Here is a 15953-nt window from a genome sequence, read left to right on the forward strand (position 1 = left end):
AAGAGAAAATGTTTCATTAACCTGATTTAAAATGAATCATAAATAGCAAATTATACAATTAATTAGCTATCAATCTAATAGATTGCAAGTGAGTTTGAGTCTTTGGAGGGTTGGGGGTTTAAGCAGTGGGAGAATTGTCAGAGCGGCCAGTGCTCTCATAGATAACAATGGTGTATAGGACAAGTGTCTTTCTCATGTTGATACAGGGCCAAATTCTTAGCTCAGTGCACACCCCTTTTGCTGGTCTGTGTGCTGGAGAGTTCTGGGGAGGCTATCAATGGAAGGAAACACTACTCCCCAGGGTTCGTGCCCATCTGGTCCATGAGAGGGAAATGGTTTGTGAATGAATGTAGCGGTAGAACTAAGGATATCACCTCTTGCTTCCACTACGAGCCTATCGCCTATCTCTCACGACAGGGTGACACCAAGAGACTCCATGGAGCACAGGGTTTGCAGACCTCCTGAGATGGTACTCTGCCTTCCCCCATTTCTGACCTCCCAGCAGACCCAGTATGATACATGCCAGAGCAGGTATTAAAGTTGCCACTGTGATGACTATAACAGTTTTGGGTTCATACAAGTACTTGTACATTACATCTTCTTAACTACAGTTTAACAGATATGTCTCCTCCTGGAATTTTGCTAGTGTTTTAGAATTCCAACAAAAGTGATCGATTTAAACAGTTGTGCACTTTTTCCTCAGCAATTCCATAAAAGGAGAAAGATTAACAAGGCACCACAGGGTATTGTGATAGTATAACTAGAGTGACAAAACAGAGCTTCACTAAGCCCTGGTCTACACTAGGACTTTAGGTTGAATTTAGCAGTGTTAAATCGATGTAAACCTGCACCCGTCCACATGATGAAGCCCTTTATTTCGACTTAAAGGGCTCTTAAAATCGATTTCCTTACTCCACCCCTGACAAGTGGATTAGCGCTTAAATCGGGCTTGCCGGGTCGAATTTGGGGTACTGTGGACACAATTCGACGGTATTGGCCTCCGGGAGCTATCCCAGAGTGCTCCATTGTGACTGCTCTGGACAGCACACTCAACTCAGATGCACTGGCCAGGTAGACAGGAAAAGAACTGTGAACTTTTTAATCTCATTTCCTGTTTGGCCAGCGTGGCAAGCTGCAGGTGACCATGCAGAACTCATCAGCAGAGGTGACCATGATGGAGTCCCAGAATCGCAAAAGAGCTCCAGCATGGACTGAACGGGAGGAACGGGATCTGATCGCTGTATGGGGAGAGGAATCCGTGCTATCAGAACTCCGTTCCAGTTTTCGAAATGCCAAAACCTCTGTCAAAATCTCCCAGGGCACGAAGGACAGAGGCCATAACAGGGACCCAAAGCAGTGCCGCGTGAAACTTAAGGAGCTGAGGCAAGCCTACCAGAAAACCAGAGGGGCGAATGGCCGCTCTGGGTCAGAGCCCCAAACATGCCGCTTCTATGATGAGCTGCATGCCATTTTAGGGGGTTCAGCCACCACTACCCCAGCCGTGTTGTTTGACTCCTTCAATGGAGATGGAGGCAACACGGAAGCAGGTTTTGAGGATGAAGAAGATGATGATGAGGAGGAGGTTGTAGCTAGCTCACAGCAAGCAAGTGGAGAAACCGGTTTTCCCGACAGCCAGGAACTGTTTCTCACCCTGGACCTAGAGCCAGTACCCCCCGAACCCACCCCAGGCTGCCTCCTGGACCCGGCAGGCGGAGAAGGGCCCTCCGGTGAGTGTACCTTTTAAAATATTATACATGGTTTAAAAGCAAGCATGTGAAAGGATTACTTTGCCCTGGCATTCGCGGCTCTCCTGGATGTACTCCCAAAGCCTTTGCAAAAGGTTTCTGGGGAGGGCAGCCTTATTGCGTCCTCCATGGTAGGACACTTTACCACTCCAGGCCAGTAACACGTACTTGGGAATCCTTGTACAACAAAGCATTGCAGTGTATGTTTGCTGGCGTTCAAACAACATCCGTTCTTTATCTCTCTGTGTTATCCTCAGGAGAGTGAGATATCATTCATGGTCACCTGGTTGAAATAGGGTGCTTTTCTTCAGGGGACACTCAGAGGAGCCCGTTCCTGCTAGGCTGTTTGCCTGTGGCTGAACAGAAATGTTCCCCACTGTTAGCCACGGGGAGGGGGGAGGATTGAGGGGGTAGCCACGCGGTGGGGGGAGGCAAAATGCGACGTTGTAACAAAAGCACATGTGCTATGTATGTAATGTTAACAGCAAGGTTTACCCTGAAAGACTGTAGCCACTGTTTTATAAAATGTGTCTTTTTAAATACCGCTGTCCCTTTTTTTTTCTCCACCAGCTGCATGTGTTTCAGTGATCACAGGATCTTCTCCTTCCCAGAGGCTAGTGAAGATTAGAAAGAAAAAAAAACGCACTCGTGATGAAATGCTCTCTGAGTTCATGGTGTCCTCCCACACTGACAGAGCACAGACAAATGCGTGGAGGCAAATAATATCAGAGTGCAGGAAAGCACAAAATGACCGGGAGGAGAGGTGGTGGGCTGAAGAGAGTAAGTGGCAGGCTAAAGACAGGGCTGAAGCTCAATGTGGCAGCAGCATGATGAGAGGAGGCAGGATTCAATGCTGAGGCTGCTGGAGGATCAAACCAGTATGCTCCAGTGTATGGTTGAGCTGCAGCAAAGGCAGCTGGAGCACAGACTGCCACTGCTGCCCCTGTGTAACCAACCGCCCTCCTCCCCAAGTTCCATAGCCTCCACACCCAGACGCCCAAGAACGCAGTGGGGGGGCCACCGGCTAACCAGCCACTCCACCACAGAGGATTGCCCTAAAAACAGAAGGCTGGCATTCAATAAATTTTAAAGTTGTAACCTTTTAAAGTGCTGTGTGGCATTTTCCTTCCCTCCTCCACCACCCCTCCTGGGCTACCTTGGTAGTCATCCCCCTATTTGTGTGATTGAATGAATAAAGAATGCATGAATGTGAAGCAACAATGACTTTATTGCCTCTGCAAGCGGTGATCGAAGGGAGGAGGGGAGGGTGGTTAGCTTACAGGGAAGTAGAGTGAACCAAGATGTGTGGGGGGTTTCATCAAGGAGAAACAAACAGAACTTTCACACCGTAGCCTGGCCAGTCATGAAACTGGTTTTCAAAGCTTCTCTGATGCGTACCGCGCCCTCCTGTGCTCTTCTAACCGACCTGGTGTCTGGCTGCGCATAACCAGCAGCCAGGCGATTTGCCTCAACCTCCCACCCCGCTATAAACGTCTCCCCCTTACTCTCACAGATATTGCGGAGCACACAGCAAGCAGTAATAACAGTGGGAATATTGGTTTCGCTGAGGTCTAAGCGAGTCAGTAAACTGCGCCAGTGTGCCTTGAAACGTCCAAATGCACATTCTACCACCATTCTGCACTTGCTCAGCCTGTAGTCGAACAGCTCCTGACTACTGTCCAGGCTGCCTGTGTACGGCTTCATGAGCCATGGCATTAAGGGGTAGGCTGGTCCCCAAGGATACATATAGGCATTTCAACATCCCCAACAGTTATTTTCTGGTCTGGGAATAAAGTCCCTTCCTGCAGCTTTTGAAACAGACCAGAGTTCCTGAAGATGCGAGCATCCTGTACCTTTCCCGGCCATCCCACGTTGATGTTGGTGAAACGTCCCTTGTGATCCACCAGAGCTTGCAGCACTATTGAAGAGTACCCCTTGGGGTTTATGTACTCGGCGGCTTGGTGCTCCGGTGCCAAGATAGGGATATGGGTTCCGTCTATGGCCCCACCACAGTTAGGGAATCCCATTGCAGCAAAGCCATCCACTATGACCTGCACATTTCCCAGGGTCACTACCCTTGATATCAGCAGATCTTTGATTGCGTGGGCTACTTGCATCACAGCAGCCCCAACAGTAGATTTGCCCACTCCAAATTGATTCCCAACTGACCGGTAGCTGTCTGGCGTTGCAAGCTTCCACAGGGCTATCGCCACTCGCTTCTCAACTGTGAGGGCTGCTCTCATCTTGGTATTCATGCGCTTCAGGGCAGGGGAAAGCAAGTCACAAAGTTCCATGAAAGTGCCCTTACGCATGCGAAAGTTTCGCAGCCACTGGGAATCGTCCCAGACCCGCAACACTATGCGGTCCCACCAGTCTGGGCTTGTTTCCCGAGCCCAGAATCGGCGTTCCACAGCATGAACCTGCCCCATTAGCACCATGATGCATGCATTGGCAGGGCCCATGCTTTGAGAGAAATCTGTGTCCATGTCCTGATCACTCACGTGACCGCGCTGACGTCGCCTCCTCGCCCGGTATCACTTTGCCAGGTTCTGGTGCTGCATATACTGCTGGTAATGCGTGTGGTGTTTAATGTGCTCCTAATTGCCAAAGTGATCTGAGCGGCCTCCATGCTTGCCTTGGTGTGGCGTCCGCACAGAAAAAAGGCGCGGAACGATTGTCTGCCGTTGCTCTGACGGAGGGAGGGGCGACTGACGACACGGCTTACAGGGTTGGCTTCAGGGAGCTAAAATCAACAAAGGGGGTGGCTTTACATCAAGGAGTATTTCAGGCAGGACTTCACAGAGGGTTCCAATAAGAAATGGTGCACCTAAGTTATTGTTCTTATTGGAACAAGGAGGTTAGCCTGGCCTCTGATTGATACATGGCTAGATTTACCTCGCTGCACCTTCTCTCTGAGTGACTGCAGTGTGACCTAGAGGAATGAGTCCCCTAGACGGGGGAGGAGGCAAATGAGTACAAAACAAATCTGGTCTGTTTCTTGTTTTGATCCACTCCATCTATCTTTTACATCTTTGGCTGGCAGCAGACGGTGCAGAAGGACTGCATGCCACCCACATCTCTTGCCTGCCCGGCAGAAGATGGTACAGTACGACTGCTAGCAATCCGTATCGCCTGCCTGCTCACCATAAGACGGTTCAATAGGACTGACTGCAGAACTAAAGAGAATGACCTGGTCAAGTCACTCCAAATTTAGTCCCTGCGCCCATGTCTGCCCAGGCGCTCCCAGCCAACGTGGCCAGGAGCACCTCGGACACGACGAGGACGGCTACCAGTCATACTGCACCGTCTGCTGCCAGAAGGCAATGGGTTGCTGCTACTGTGTAGCAATGCCATACCGCGTCTGCCAGCACCCAGGAGACATACGGTGATAGTTACCTGAGTGGGCTCCATGCTTGCCGTGGTATGGCGTCTGCACAGGTAACTCAGGAAAAAAGGCGCGAAACGATTGTCTGCCCTTGCTTTCACGGAGGGAGGGAGGGAAGGGGGGCCTGACGATATGTACCCAGAACCACCCACGACAATGTTTTAGCCCCATCAGGCATTGGGATCTGAACCCAGAATTCCAATGGGCAGCGGAGACTGCGGGAACTGTGGGATAGCTACCCACAGTGCAACGCTTCGGAAGTCGACTCTAGTCTCGGTACTGTGGAAGCGCTCCGCCGAGTTAATGCACTTAATGCACTTAGAACATTTTCTGTAGGGACACACACACTCGAATATATAAAACCGATTTCTAAAAAAACAACTTCTATAAATTCGACCTAATTTTGTAGTGTAGACATACCCTAAAAGTAGTCAGAATTGCAAGGTTTGTCCAAATAAGCCAGGAAGCCTCTTCTTCTGAGTTCCATAAACTGTCATGTTCATTTCAAGAGGACTTTTCTGCTGGATGGGTTGGATAGTTATTTCATTTTGACTCCATCTCCAGTAATAATAGCTACAACTGGAATGAAACTCTACGTGATGTTCTTTCTTCTTGGTCTAGGATGGATTAGTAGTTCGGCCAAGGTCTGACCGTCCATTGGCACCAGAAATGAAGCATTGGTAGATACTCAGATAGCATAGTCACACTGGGAGCATTGTTACTGTAGTAGTTTCAGGTGTCTATTTTCTCGTCTGTGCTTACTCAGGGCAACAGTTTAATTGGAATTCCTTGCACAGCTTAAACGGAAAGAGTCCTACCCTTATGCCTGAAGAGTCTGTCAGTTGGGTCTTTCCTTGCCAGCCTGCCTTTCCTACTTTTAGGGAGGTAAATTGATGGAAGCATTTTATATAAGAATGATTTTTAGAAAAAAAAGATACTATATAGACATCATTAAGGAAGCTATTCTCTCAAAATGGATCTGAACCAAAACCCATGAAGAACCCTAAGTCATGTTGTTCAAATACTTACTTGCAGGAGTAAATCATTCAATGCAAAAGTTAGAGAAACGGGCCCTAATGGATCTAATGGACCTTTATCTTCATTTTCTGTTGCCGTGGATTCTCCTAGAAAAGACTGAAGTGTGCACAGAAAGATATAACCTTAAACATTTTCTCCTGCAAATCTAATGTTTTATATTTTGCTATTGATGAAGAATTTAAATAGGTAATCGCTGAAAATATCTTGAAGAATGGCATTTTTTTTTCCTGAAAGTCGTTGTCTTAAATGTTTCTATTTATACTAGAGAGGAACGAGGACCATTCAGACCAAATAAAATGACACATTATATTATTTCATATATATTTCATATTGTATATTTCATATGCATCATAACGTTTCTAAATTGTTGTTGTTTATCACTGAAACTGAGTTCATAATAGACAAGAAATGCCTAAAATATCAAATTTATTAAAGTTAATGGGTGGAGAGGAGGGTGGGTGGCTGCGTGTGTGCATGCTCCTCTGATTCTCCTATTCTAGACATTTCAAAGACAAGTATATACACACAATCTCAGGACATGATTCTACAAACATTTAGGCATATGCTTAACTTTATTCACCTGAGTAGTCCCACTGAAGATCTAAAATGTGATTTGCTAACACTGAGTGAGGAAATGTTTTGGGGGTTATGTAAGTACAGTTCAGAACATGAATAAATATGTGCTAGATGGGGACCCAGGGTTCAACCCTTATCCCGTGGAATTCTATTTATATTTGCTATTGAATTAAAAGGGATCAGGATCAGGCTCTTATTCTTCCGTCTCACATGTTGTATTTTTAAGTATTTCCTTTACAATGCAACCATCTGCTAAATTTAGACTACCTTTTTTTTAGAATTTATTTTATGAACATACAAAAAAAATCACATTGTAAAAAAGCATGCAGGCTTTTGAAATGCCATTTGTGAAATGTTCCAGCTATGTACAACTGGCTCAGTTACTACAGTTCACAATTGCCATCTGAACATCTATTTTTCCAAGCATTTAAGAAAAGTGATGTGTACATTTTTCATGTGTAATTAGGCAGTGTAATGTGATCCCTTGCTGCAGTCAAGCTGCCATGTGCCGTAGCCTCACTGAATAGCTTCCAGATTTCAACCCAATCTCTTCTGTCTAGACTCTACGTTGCTATTTTTTTCCCCCCTAGCTTAAAACAGACTCCAATATGAAATGCCAAAAACAGAAGTTTTTGTCCCTCTTTCTCATAAAGATGTGGGACAGATCTCTCAGGCCCAGACAAGAGCTGGGTCCCAGACTTTCATAAGACACGTGTCATCTGAAACTGACATTAAAGATTGCGCAGGCATGTCAGCAGGTCATGCACACAAAAAAATGCTTAAAATATGGTTTTCATTAAGAAAATGAGTATTTTTAGAGAGGTGTGGTTCAGTTCAGATGAAAAAGAAAGAAAAAAATTAAAGCAGCACAAGAGATCCCAAACTGCAACATTATTTATATTGCTGTTGAAATGTGGTATATTCTCTTTATAAAGTTTTTTGGGGGAGTGAAATAATATACACCAGGCCAGAACCAGGTGCATATCCTGTAGAGAGTGTTTATAATCAGAGTTAAAGGATAGCAGATTTATACGAGAACAAATTCTCTAAGAGAACCTTGCAGCTTAAGTACATTGTCTTAATCCTGAGAAATTGTATATTATGTCCTCAATAAAGAGTTCTTTACCAAAAAGAAAATAAAGTTAAAATGATTTCACAGATAATTTCAAGGAACTGTATATGGTCTTATATAGTTGTAAACAACATATTCTGTTATCAGCTTTTTATCTGATGACAGTTTGTTTTATTTCAGCTGTGTCAATATTGATAAAAAGTCCAAAGAAATGATTCCGTTCCAAGGAAAGATGCATTCGTGTAACATAGGAAATAAACTAGGTTTTCTTTCTTTGAACTACATTTCTGAACCATTCGTCCTGAAAACTTGCTGCAGATTTTGTATGCTGGAATTGCTGTGCCTTCCAAAAAGTACTCAAAGTACAGTTGCTCTGTCTTTTAGTCTAGAAAATTCACATTTTTTTTTGTTTCATGGGATTTCTTTTGAAAAAATGTTCATCTGTTCCTTTTATGCAATTTTGCAATGCCTTAAATTTATGCTTTATTTGAGGTCTCAATGCAATGGCTGTTTTTCCAGTGAAAATGTGCCTTTTTGGCAATTTTCTAGGTGACTGGCACTCTGGCTTGAAAAATAGGCCTATTTTCACTCATTTCTGAATGGAAGTGTATTGTGTTGGCTTAAAAATGCCATACTTGCTGGAAAAGTGGCTCATTTTTAAATTAAAAATTCACATACTGTAGCAAACTTTTTTTTTAAAAAATTGGCCCTTTTTTTATTAACAGGAAACTGCAACTATTGAGATTTTGAGTCATTGTGAATGCTCTTAAGTATATTTTCTCACAAACCTACAAGAAAGTTAACCCAAAAATTTGATTCCTAAAGGAAGATTTCTATGCAATTGTAAACAGTGAAAGAAAGTGAACCAGACATTTCACAGAAATTCTATCCTAATTAAGGTATTTTAAATCAATTTTTGCAGTAAAATCAAGATTTGTTAAACAATAATCCTCAGATCTCCTTCTAAAGTTATCATATTTAGTGCTTTTCATCCACTGATTTCAACGTGCTTTTCAAAGGTGAATAAGTAATATTATCCCTGTTTGAACAGATGGGGAAACTGAGATACAGAACAATGAAGGGCTGGGGCTAAAGCAGCTACACAATGAGTCAAGGGGAATAGAACTCATAACTCCTGGCTCTTGGACAGGTGCCCTATTAACTACAGTGTGCTGCTAAATTTAAAACACATTGGGTTTATTGTGGACCATTACCTATCCCCATTCAGTTTTCCATTTTAATTTCAATAACCATATCAGCATGACTAGATATAGATATACAAGGGCCATCCCAATTGTTGCTTTAAGGACCCTATTCTGCACTAAGTTACAACTCCTGCAGTCCAATTGACTAAAATAGGGATTGCACAGGTTGTAAGTCAATGCAGAATTTGGACCAATGTGTCTAGGCAGACTTTGCATTGCTAGTGGAGTTTCATATGGAGGTCTATCCCACATTGTACAGATTTCATAGTTTTTGAGGCCCAAAGACCATTCTGATAATCTAGTCTCTAGTTTGACCTGCATAGCACAGACCATAGAATTTTACCTGGTAACACCTCCATTCTGGCTTGTATCTTGTAAGATTGTTCATTCCTATTACATTCCTTGTAATATGTGATAAATCATTAAGGGCCTGATTCTGAGCTCCATCCCACACATGCAGAGCACCAAAAAGTAGAATGTACAAATGTGAGAGTTTCTCATCAGCCTGCATACAACATTGTAGTTGCCCTGCAATACTGTCGTCCTCGATGGGTCATATTATGACAGGTTATGATGTCTAACACCGCTATCTGTGTGATTAGACAAAATGAGGGAGGTTTTGGTCTTAATCGCCCGCTCTTATATATCTACCTGAAAGCAGAGTATTGGAAGCACATGTCATGAGTGCAATATATTGAATGTACTTTTTGCATAAACAATGCATGTGAACCTGCTCAAATTCAGAATCGGGGGAGCTGTCTGTGTACAAGTGATTTTAAATATTTTCCAGTTAATTCAGAGATCCAAATGCAAAACCAGTACTCAGGAATATCATGTAGATTTGGGATATTTTGAGACTATAAACCAACAAGTGACTTATGTTCCTCCAACATGTATTTTTTTTTAAATCTGTGACAGATAGAAGAGTCTTCATTTAATAGCTAATCCAAGCACAATCCAGTACAAATTACTACTACAAATTAAACACATTCTTCATGTTCATTAGTTCAGAAAACCATGTGTGAAAAGAATGCAATCGAATATACATTGCTTATACGAAAGAAAACTGCAGTTTATTGTGGCATGACTCAGTGAAGTAAAGGGAATGTGACACTGGTTGGATAGTGAGCTATGCATAGGTAGGATGCCATTGGAAAACCTCCTTTGTGGTCTTACTTCACTGAGATCTATGACATGTCCCCAGGTGCTGCCACCAAAGCAGCAAAAAGTTATCATGTAATTTGTGTGTATTATATATATATAATACACACAAATTACATGATAACTTTTTGCTGCTTTGGTGGCGTGTGTGTGTGTATATGTGTATATATATGTGTGTGTATGTGTATATGAATACAATTCAGGATATATGTAACTTGTGACCACTATAGTCACAAATTTGATATGAAAAGTATGTCTGGCTATATATAATACTCATCCCCACACATGGCATTTCCTGTTCATACATTGCATATGTTGGCCAAGCTTTTTGTAGCCTGAAGTTTCAGGCAAAGATTGTTTATTCCTCCTCTAATAATAATCTCAGTTATTTTTCTGGTTTATGATTAATTTAGTAAATAAATGACTTGTAAATCTGTGCTGGATTAACAAGGCAGATGTGGCACATGGTAGAACAAAGCTATGTAAATACAGATCTGTACATAGACCTAAGAATAGGTAAAACACTGATCGTATAGGCCAGAAGCCTGGCTACTGAAACACCATTCACTGCCAGTTATTCACAGATCTGCCAGGCAGAGCAGTGTATAGAATTGCATCATTGCATTTATGCCCTTATAGGAACAAAGACCATAGACTTGAAGGCAGAATTTAGCCAATAGCAGTGGAACATGAGAAACACAGAAAATAGAGTAGATTAATTTAAAGAAGGGAAAAGATCCAGAAAGTGCATTTATTTAAATTATAGAAAAAGTATATGTAAGTGCATATTGAGTCTTTGTTTAATTTAGTTTTTATTAAACCATGGTCTCTTCAAAGGTTATAATATACCAGATAATCAAAGGCAATGGAAATAGAATAAAGTATATGTGTAAAAAATAAACAAGTAACCTTATTGTACTTAAGATTATTAATTTTCTTTATCAAACACTTTATAGAAATTTGTAAGAAGTCAGAATTTTCCTTATTTTACTCAGATGAGGGCAAGTTAGGACCTTTTTATATTTAAATGCAAGTTCAAATTCTGAACTTTATTTATTAAATAAAGTCATAATTTAAAAATCGTGATCTAAGTCTTTTTGGGCTGAATTTTCAAATGTTTCCGAAAGTGTATTAATCGTATGGCTCTAAATTTTTTAACTTTTACCTTGTGGTTGAAGAAGTTCATAGTTCTTGAGAAGCCGAGTTAATGCACTTAATGCACTTAGAACATTTTCTGTAGGGACACACACACACCCATTAGCACCATGATGCATGCATTGCAGCCAGTGATCAGTGTTTCTGCGGTGATTCATTGGACTATTAGTTATTCCTTTAATCCAGGGAGTGAGCAGAGAAAATGTTGGTTTGAAATTGGGAGTGAGGGAAATATTTTGTATAAAATAAGAAATTACACGAGCAATTACCCTCTGACTCAAAATGAAGAACAACTGAATTTTTCCAACAGCTAAAAAAAGGTTGCTGAGTTTGTTTTTTTCATTATTCTTGTTTGCAGGAATCTGCTCTTCCTAGTTCTAGGTAGGCCAGGAAGCAGAAGTGCCAAAAAAACCCACAAGAAGAGTTGTTTACATCAGTGGTTCTCAACCAGGGGTATTCATACCCCTGGGGGGTATGCAGAGGTCTCCCAGGGGGTACATCAAATCATCTAGATATTTGCCTAGTTTTACAAAAGTCTACAGAATAAGCAATAGCAAAATCAGTACAAACTAAAAGTTCATACGGACAATGACTTGTTTATACTGCTCTATATACTGTATCAGTGTTATTCACCCCAGGGGTTGTGATTTAGTGGATAATTATATGGTAAAAATGAGAAAGTAAGCAATTTTTCAGTAATAGTGTGCTGTGACACTTCTGTATTTTTATGTCTGATTTTGTAGTTTTTAAGTGAGGTGAAACTTGGGGTACGCAAGACAAATCAGACCCCTGAAAGGGGTCCAGTAGTCTGAAAAAGTTAAGAACTACTGGTTTACATGACAGTTGTAGCTCAGATTTCTGATTTAGGATATTTAGATAGTTTAGAAAATGTTCAGGGAAGCATCACAACTTCCAGATTATTTTCCAAATCAAACCTCTCAAGCTTCTGAGGTTCATCCATCACTAGTTTGGGGCCTGATCCAAAGCCTGTTGAAGTTAATGGAGTCGTTCTAGTGAGTTAAATGAACACTGAACCAGGCCTTTACAGAATATTTCCTATTAGTTAAACCTAGCTAGCAGCTTGAACAAGGGAAGAAATTACCTTTTTCCTCTTACACGATTATATGAAAATTGCTTGATTTTTTTTTTTTTTTAAAAATGGGACAGGACGGCTGCATATCAGGTTGATGATGAGTATTGTCTGCTATACTGTTAATCTGATGAGTTTTTATTTTTCTTCTAATGAAGTATTTTCTTTTAGTATTCATTAGTACTCTTAACACACAAGGAATACATCTCTTTGCCATTAAAAGTCATCCTTCTGTTAAACATAATCCCAATGTTCTTAGGGTCCTGTCAAAGAAAGTCAGAGAGATTGTCAAAATGTCCAAATTGTGACTTAAGGGAATCTATGAACATTCCAATAGTCACCTTTTCTGATAACTATTTTTAAAATGTACCTGGCTGTATGTAGAGAGAGGGATGTATGAAAATATCCTCCTATCTGTCTTGCTTTAAATGTCATTTTTACAAGAGAAAACCTTTTCTAATGAATGCCATCCATACCTATGAGAGGTGATATTGATAGATGTGTCACCTTTTTATCACAAAAGCGCTTGATGTTAGATGTTAGGTTTTACCTAGGGAAAATGTTAACCCTTTTGATTTTAATGTGGAAGGTAACCACTGAAGTTATTTTTGTCTTCTATGTAGTGGAAAAAATGATTTTTCCCATGTACGTTTGAGTTTCATCTATAGATGAATGTTTACCTTTTGTACATTGGTTCATATGCTAACAGGAAAGCTTCTAATGCATATTTTTATTTGTATTGGTAATACTGTACACATCATCATCAATAACTTTTAACTTCTATAGATCTTCCTTTCATCTGAGGATCTATATAATAAATTAGACACATCATCTCTGTAAAGTAAATAAATATACAGATTTTACAGAGGGATAAACTCATGCACAGAGAGGTTAAGTGATTTGCCCAAATCCATACAATGAGGTGGTGACATAACTGGAAGTAGTCTTGGAACCTTGACATCCCCATCCAATCCCATGCTGCTAGTTCTTAAATAGGCAGCAATTCTATAAAACTCTTAAGCCATCAGTGTATAGTTAAACAGAAGTTATGGGCTTGATTCTGAAATTACTGGATGAGGGTCTTTGGCCCATATTATGCATGTAGCTGAGCTGCTACTGCTAGTAGCAGATATCCCCAATGGCCAGTGATGGGACACTAGATGTGGAGGGCTCTGAGTTACTACAGAGAATTCTTTCCCAGGTGTCTGGCTAGTGGGTCTTGCCCACATGCTCAGGGTCCAACTGATCACCATATTTGGGGTCAGGAAGGAATTTCCCCATAGATCAGATTGGCAGAGACCCTAGGGTCTTTTCTGCCTTCCTCTGCAGCAAAAGGCATGGGTCACTTGCAAGTTTAAACTAGTGTATAAAGCCTTAAAGTCTAAATGGCAGTAAATTAACCAGTGTTTGGCAATGTGAACTCTGATCCAATGAAGAGTAGAACCATCTCCCACCAGGTTAGAGAAAAGGGAAATTGGAACAATCATGGAGGTGCCAGCAATCTTTAACTTAGCAGGGCCCATTTCTATTTTCTTTTACACCCTAAATTCCTATTGAAGAAGGAAGTGTGGTTAATTCTGTGAAAGTAGTCTCGGAATGGAAGCTTGTTCTAATGAGGTCGAAGTAGCTTCAGTGGCTAAAGATTGTAGGCTATGCAAATAAGATTTTGTGAAGACCAACAAAATATTTCAGTAGTCTGTTTTTTAAAACTTCAACTAATACGTCTGCCTGCAACATGGAATGACAATGAAAACCAGTTCGTAATTGTAGACAAAAATCTCCACAATCTTTTTACAAACCAATCAATCTTCACAGTAGAGTAGTAATTGCACTACTATTGGATGTTTCCATTTAAAAACCGATTCAGAAAAAACTCAGACATATTTGCAGATTGCGGTAAATTACCCAAATGTAATTGTACTAATGAATATCCTAGTTAAAACTGAAAATATTTTAGTGATCCTGGTAGACACGTATGTATACCCCATCCATTTTTGTAGAAACTTTGTCACTAGAACACTGTGACAGATGCACAATATGTTCAATATCATCTTATTCTGTGTGTTATGTAAGTTGATAGGAATTATGCAATTTTATGAAGCAGTCTGTGGTCACCATGTGTTATTAAGAACTGCTGTGTGAACAGAAGAACTGCATCTGACACACGCTGCAAAAGTTCTAGACTGAGTACCAGTTTGCATGAAATTGTCTGTATTCCAGCCTAGCCACCATTCTTTGGGAATAAAGAGCATCAACTATTGGACATTTTAGTTGGTTTATCAATCATAAAGACAAATAATTATATTTATTTCATTTGTCAATCTAATGACTGACTCTTAGTATTCTTTCATTATAAGTAGCCACCCATACAAAGTAACTATAAAATCTGTAACTACCTTAATATATTGTGATACTTTCTGTGTCGAAGAAAGATTCTTTTGGGCCCTCTTCGTGGTAGATTTATGTTCTCTGAAGATTTAAGTATATTAGTATGGGTAATCGCACTCCATTACCTTCTATAAAACAGGATCTGTGACTTCCTCCCTGGTGTGCATTTACCGTATCAAAATGGGCTACTATTTTCATATTTAACTCACTGGTAAGTCATAAAATCAGCTCAAGGAGTGTCTGCCCAAAGAACTGAACATACAAGCTGATAAAAAGGAGCTTTTATTACTCATAACAGTATTGATGTTATGTTAAACATTGAACATTGACTATTGTTTTGAATTGCAGCCTTGGCACCCTCATCCAGCCTCCCTTTCAGCTTTGAAATAGACCAAATTCAGAAATTTACAAGGCTTTTAAAAAACCTAGATGAAGCAATTAAAGCTCCAGATTGGAGGATGTGATCCTTTAAAGGCCCTTTACATAATATCAAAAGAAAGAGAGGATTATATTTAGCAGGTGTGACAGCCCACGCAGGACATTTCATTGAGAAAGAGACTGACATTATCCAGCAACAAATACTTAAATTAATATAAAACATCTTGGGGGGGAAGTGGATTTTCTTTTCTTTTTTGAAGTATTAGGAAATTATACCACTTTGTGGCTCCTTCAAACCTGAAAGGTCCAAATATACATGAGTCAATAGTATGTAAAAAAGAAAAAAAAAAGAAGGGGGGAGTTTAAAACAAAAAGACTTGGTAGGACTGGGGAGACAAAGAGTGGGGGTAACTGACCATTTGCCTTACAGCAAGCAGAGTAGCTCTGCATTTTCTTTTCCTGTCTCATTCATAGATCTGCACACTACCTAATGGATCAAACTGGAAACAATGGACCACAGACTAAGCAGCTAGCACAGTTTATGGAACAGCATTTTGAATGGAGCTTTGGAGTCAGATTATTCTTAGTACAGGGCTAGGTGTTCCAGGGGAGTGCGAGTGGGGGGACTTAAAAGAACCAGATTATTGACAGCCGCCAAACCAGGTTTGTGTCTGCGTACTCCACCTTGATCGTGATGGAAGCAGCATCTTTCTTCTGTTTTCTGGATCCCCTGAGATGCAACCTTTCATTACAGAAATAG

At 40.9% G+C, this 15953-nt stretch overlaps 1 protein-coding gene across 8 annotated transcripts in view; it reads left to right on the top strand.

Annotated features, from left to right (window-relative positions):
* LOC125643693 (uncharacterized) overlaps nt 1-2852 on the top strand; it is a 263102-nt gene extending 260250 nt beyond the window's left edge. For all 8 annotated transcript variants that reach the window (XM_075132723.1, XM_075132732.1, XM_075132718.1 and 5 more), the window contains 3 exons: nt 418-531; nt 1124-1727; nt 2316-2852. In XM_075132723.1, coding sequence (XP_074988824.1) covers nt 520-531; nt 1124-1727; nt 2316-2602 — 903 coding nt within the window. In that variant the 5' untranslated portion in view covers nt 418-519 and the 3' untranslated portion in view covers nt 2603-2852. The remainder of the gene's footprint in view (nt 1-417; nt 532-1123; nt 1728-2315) is intronic.
* The last annotated feature ends 13101 nt before the right edge of the window (nt 2853-15953 follow it).

This window comes from Caretta caretta, chromosome 1 (genome assembly GCF_965140235.1).
Source record: "Caretta caretta isolate rCarCar2 chromosome 1, rCarCar1.hap1, whole genome shotgun sequence".
Taxonomy (NCBI): Eukaryota; Metazoa; Chordata; order Testudines; family Cheloniidae; genus Caretta; species Caretta caretta.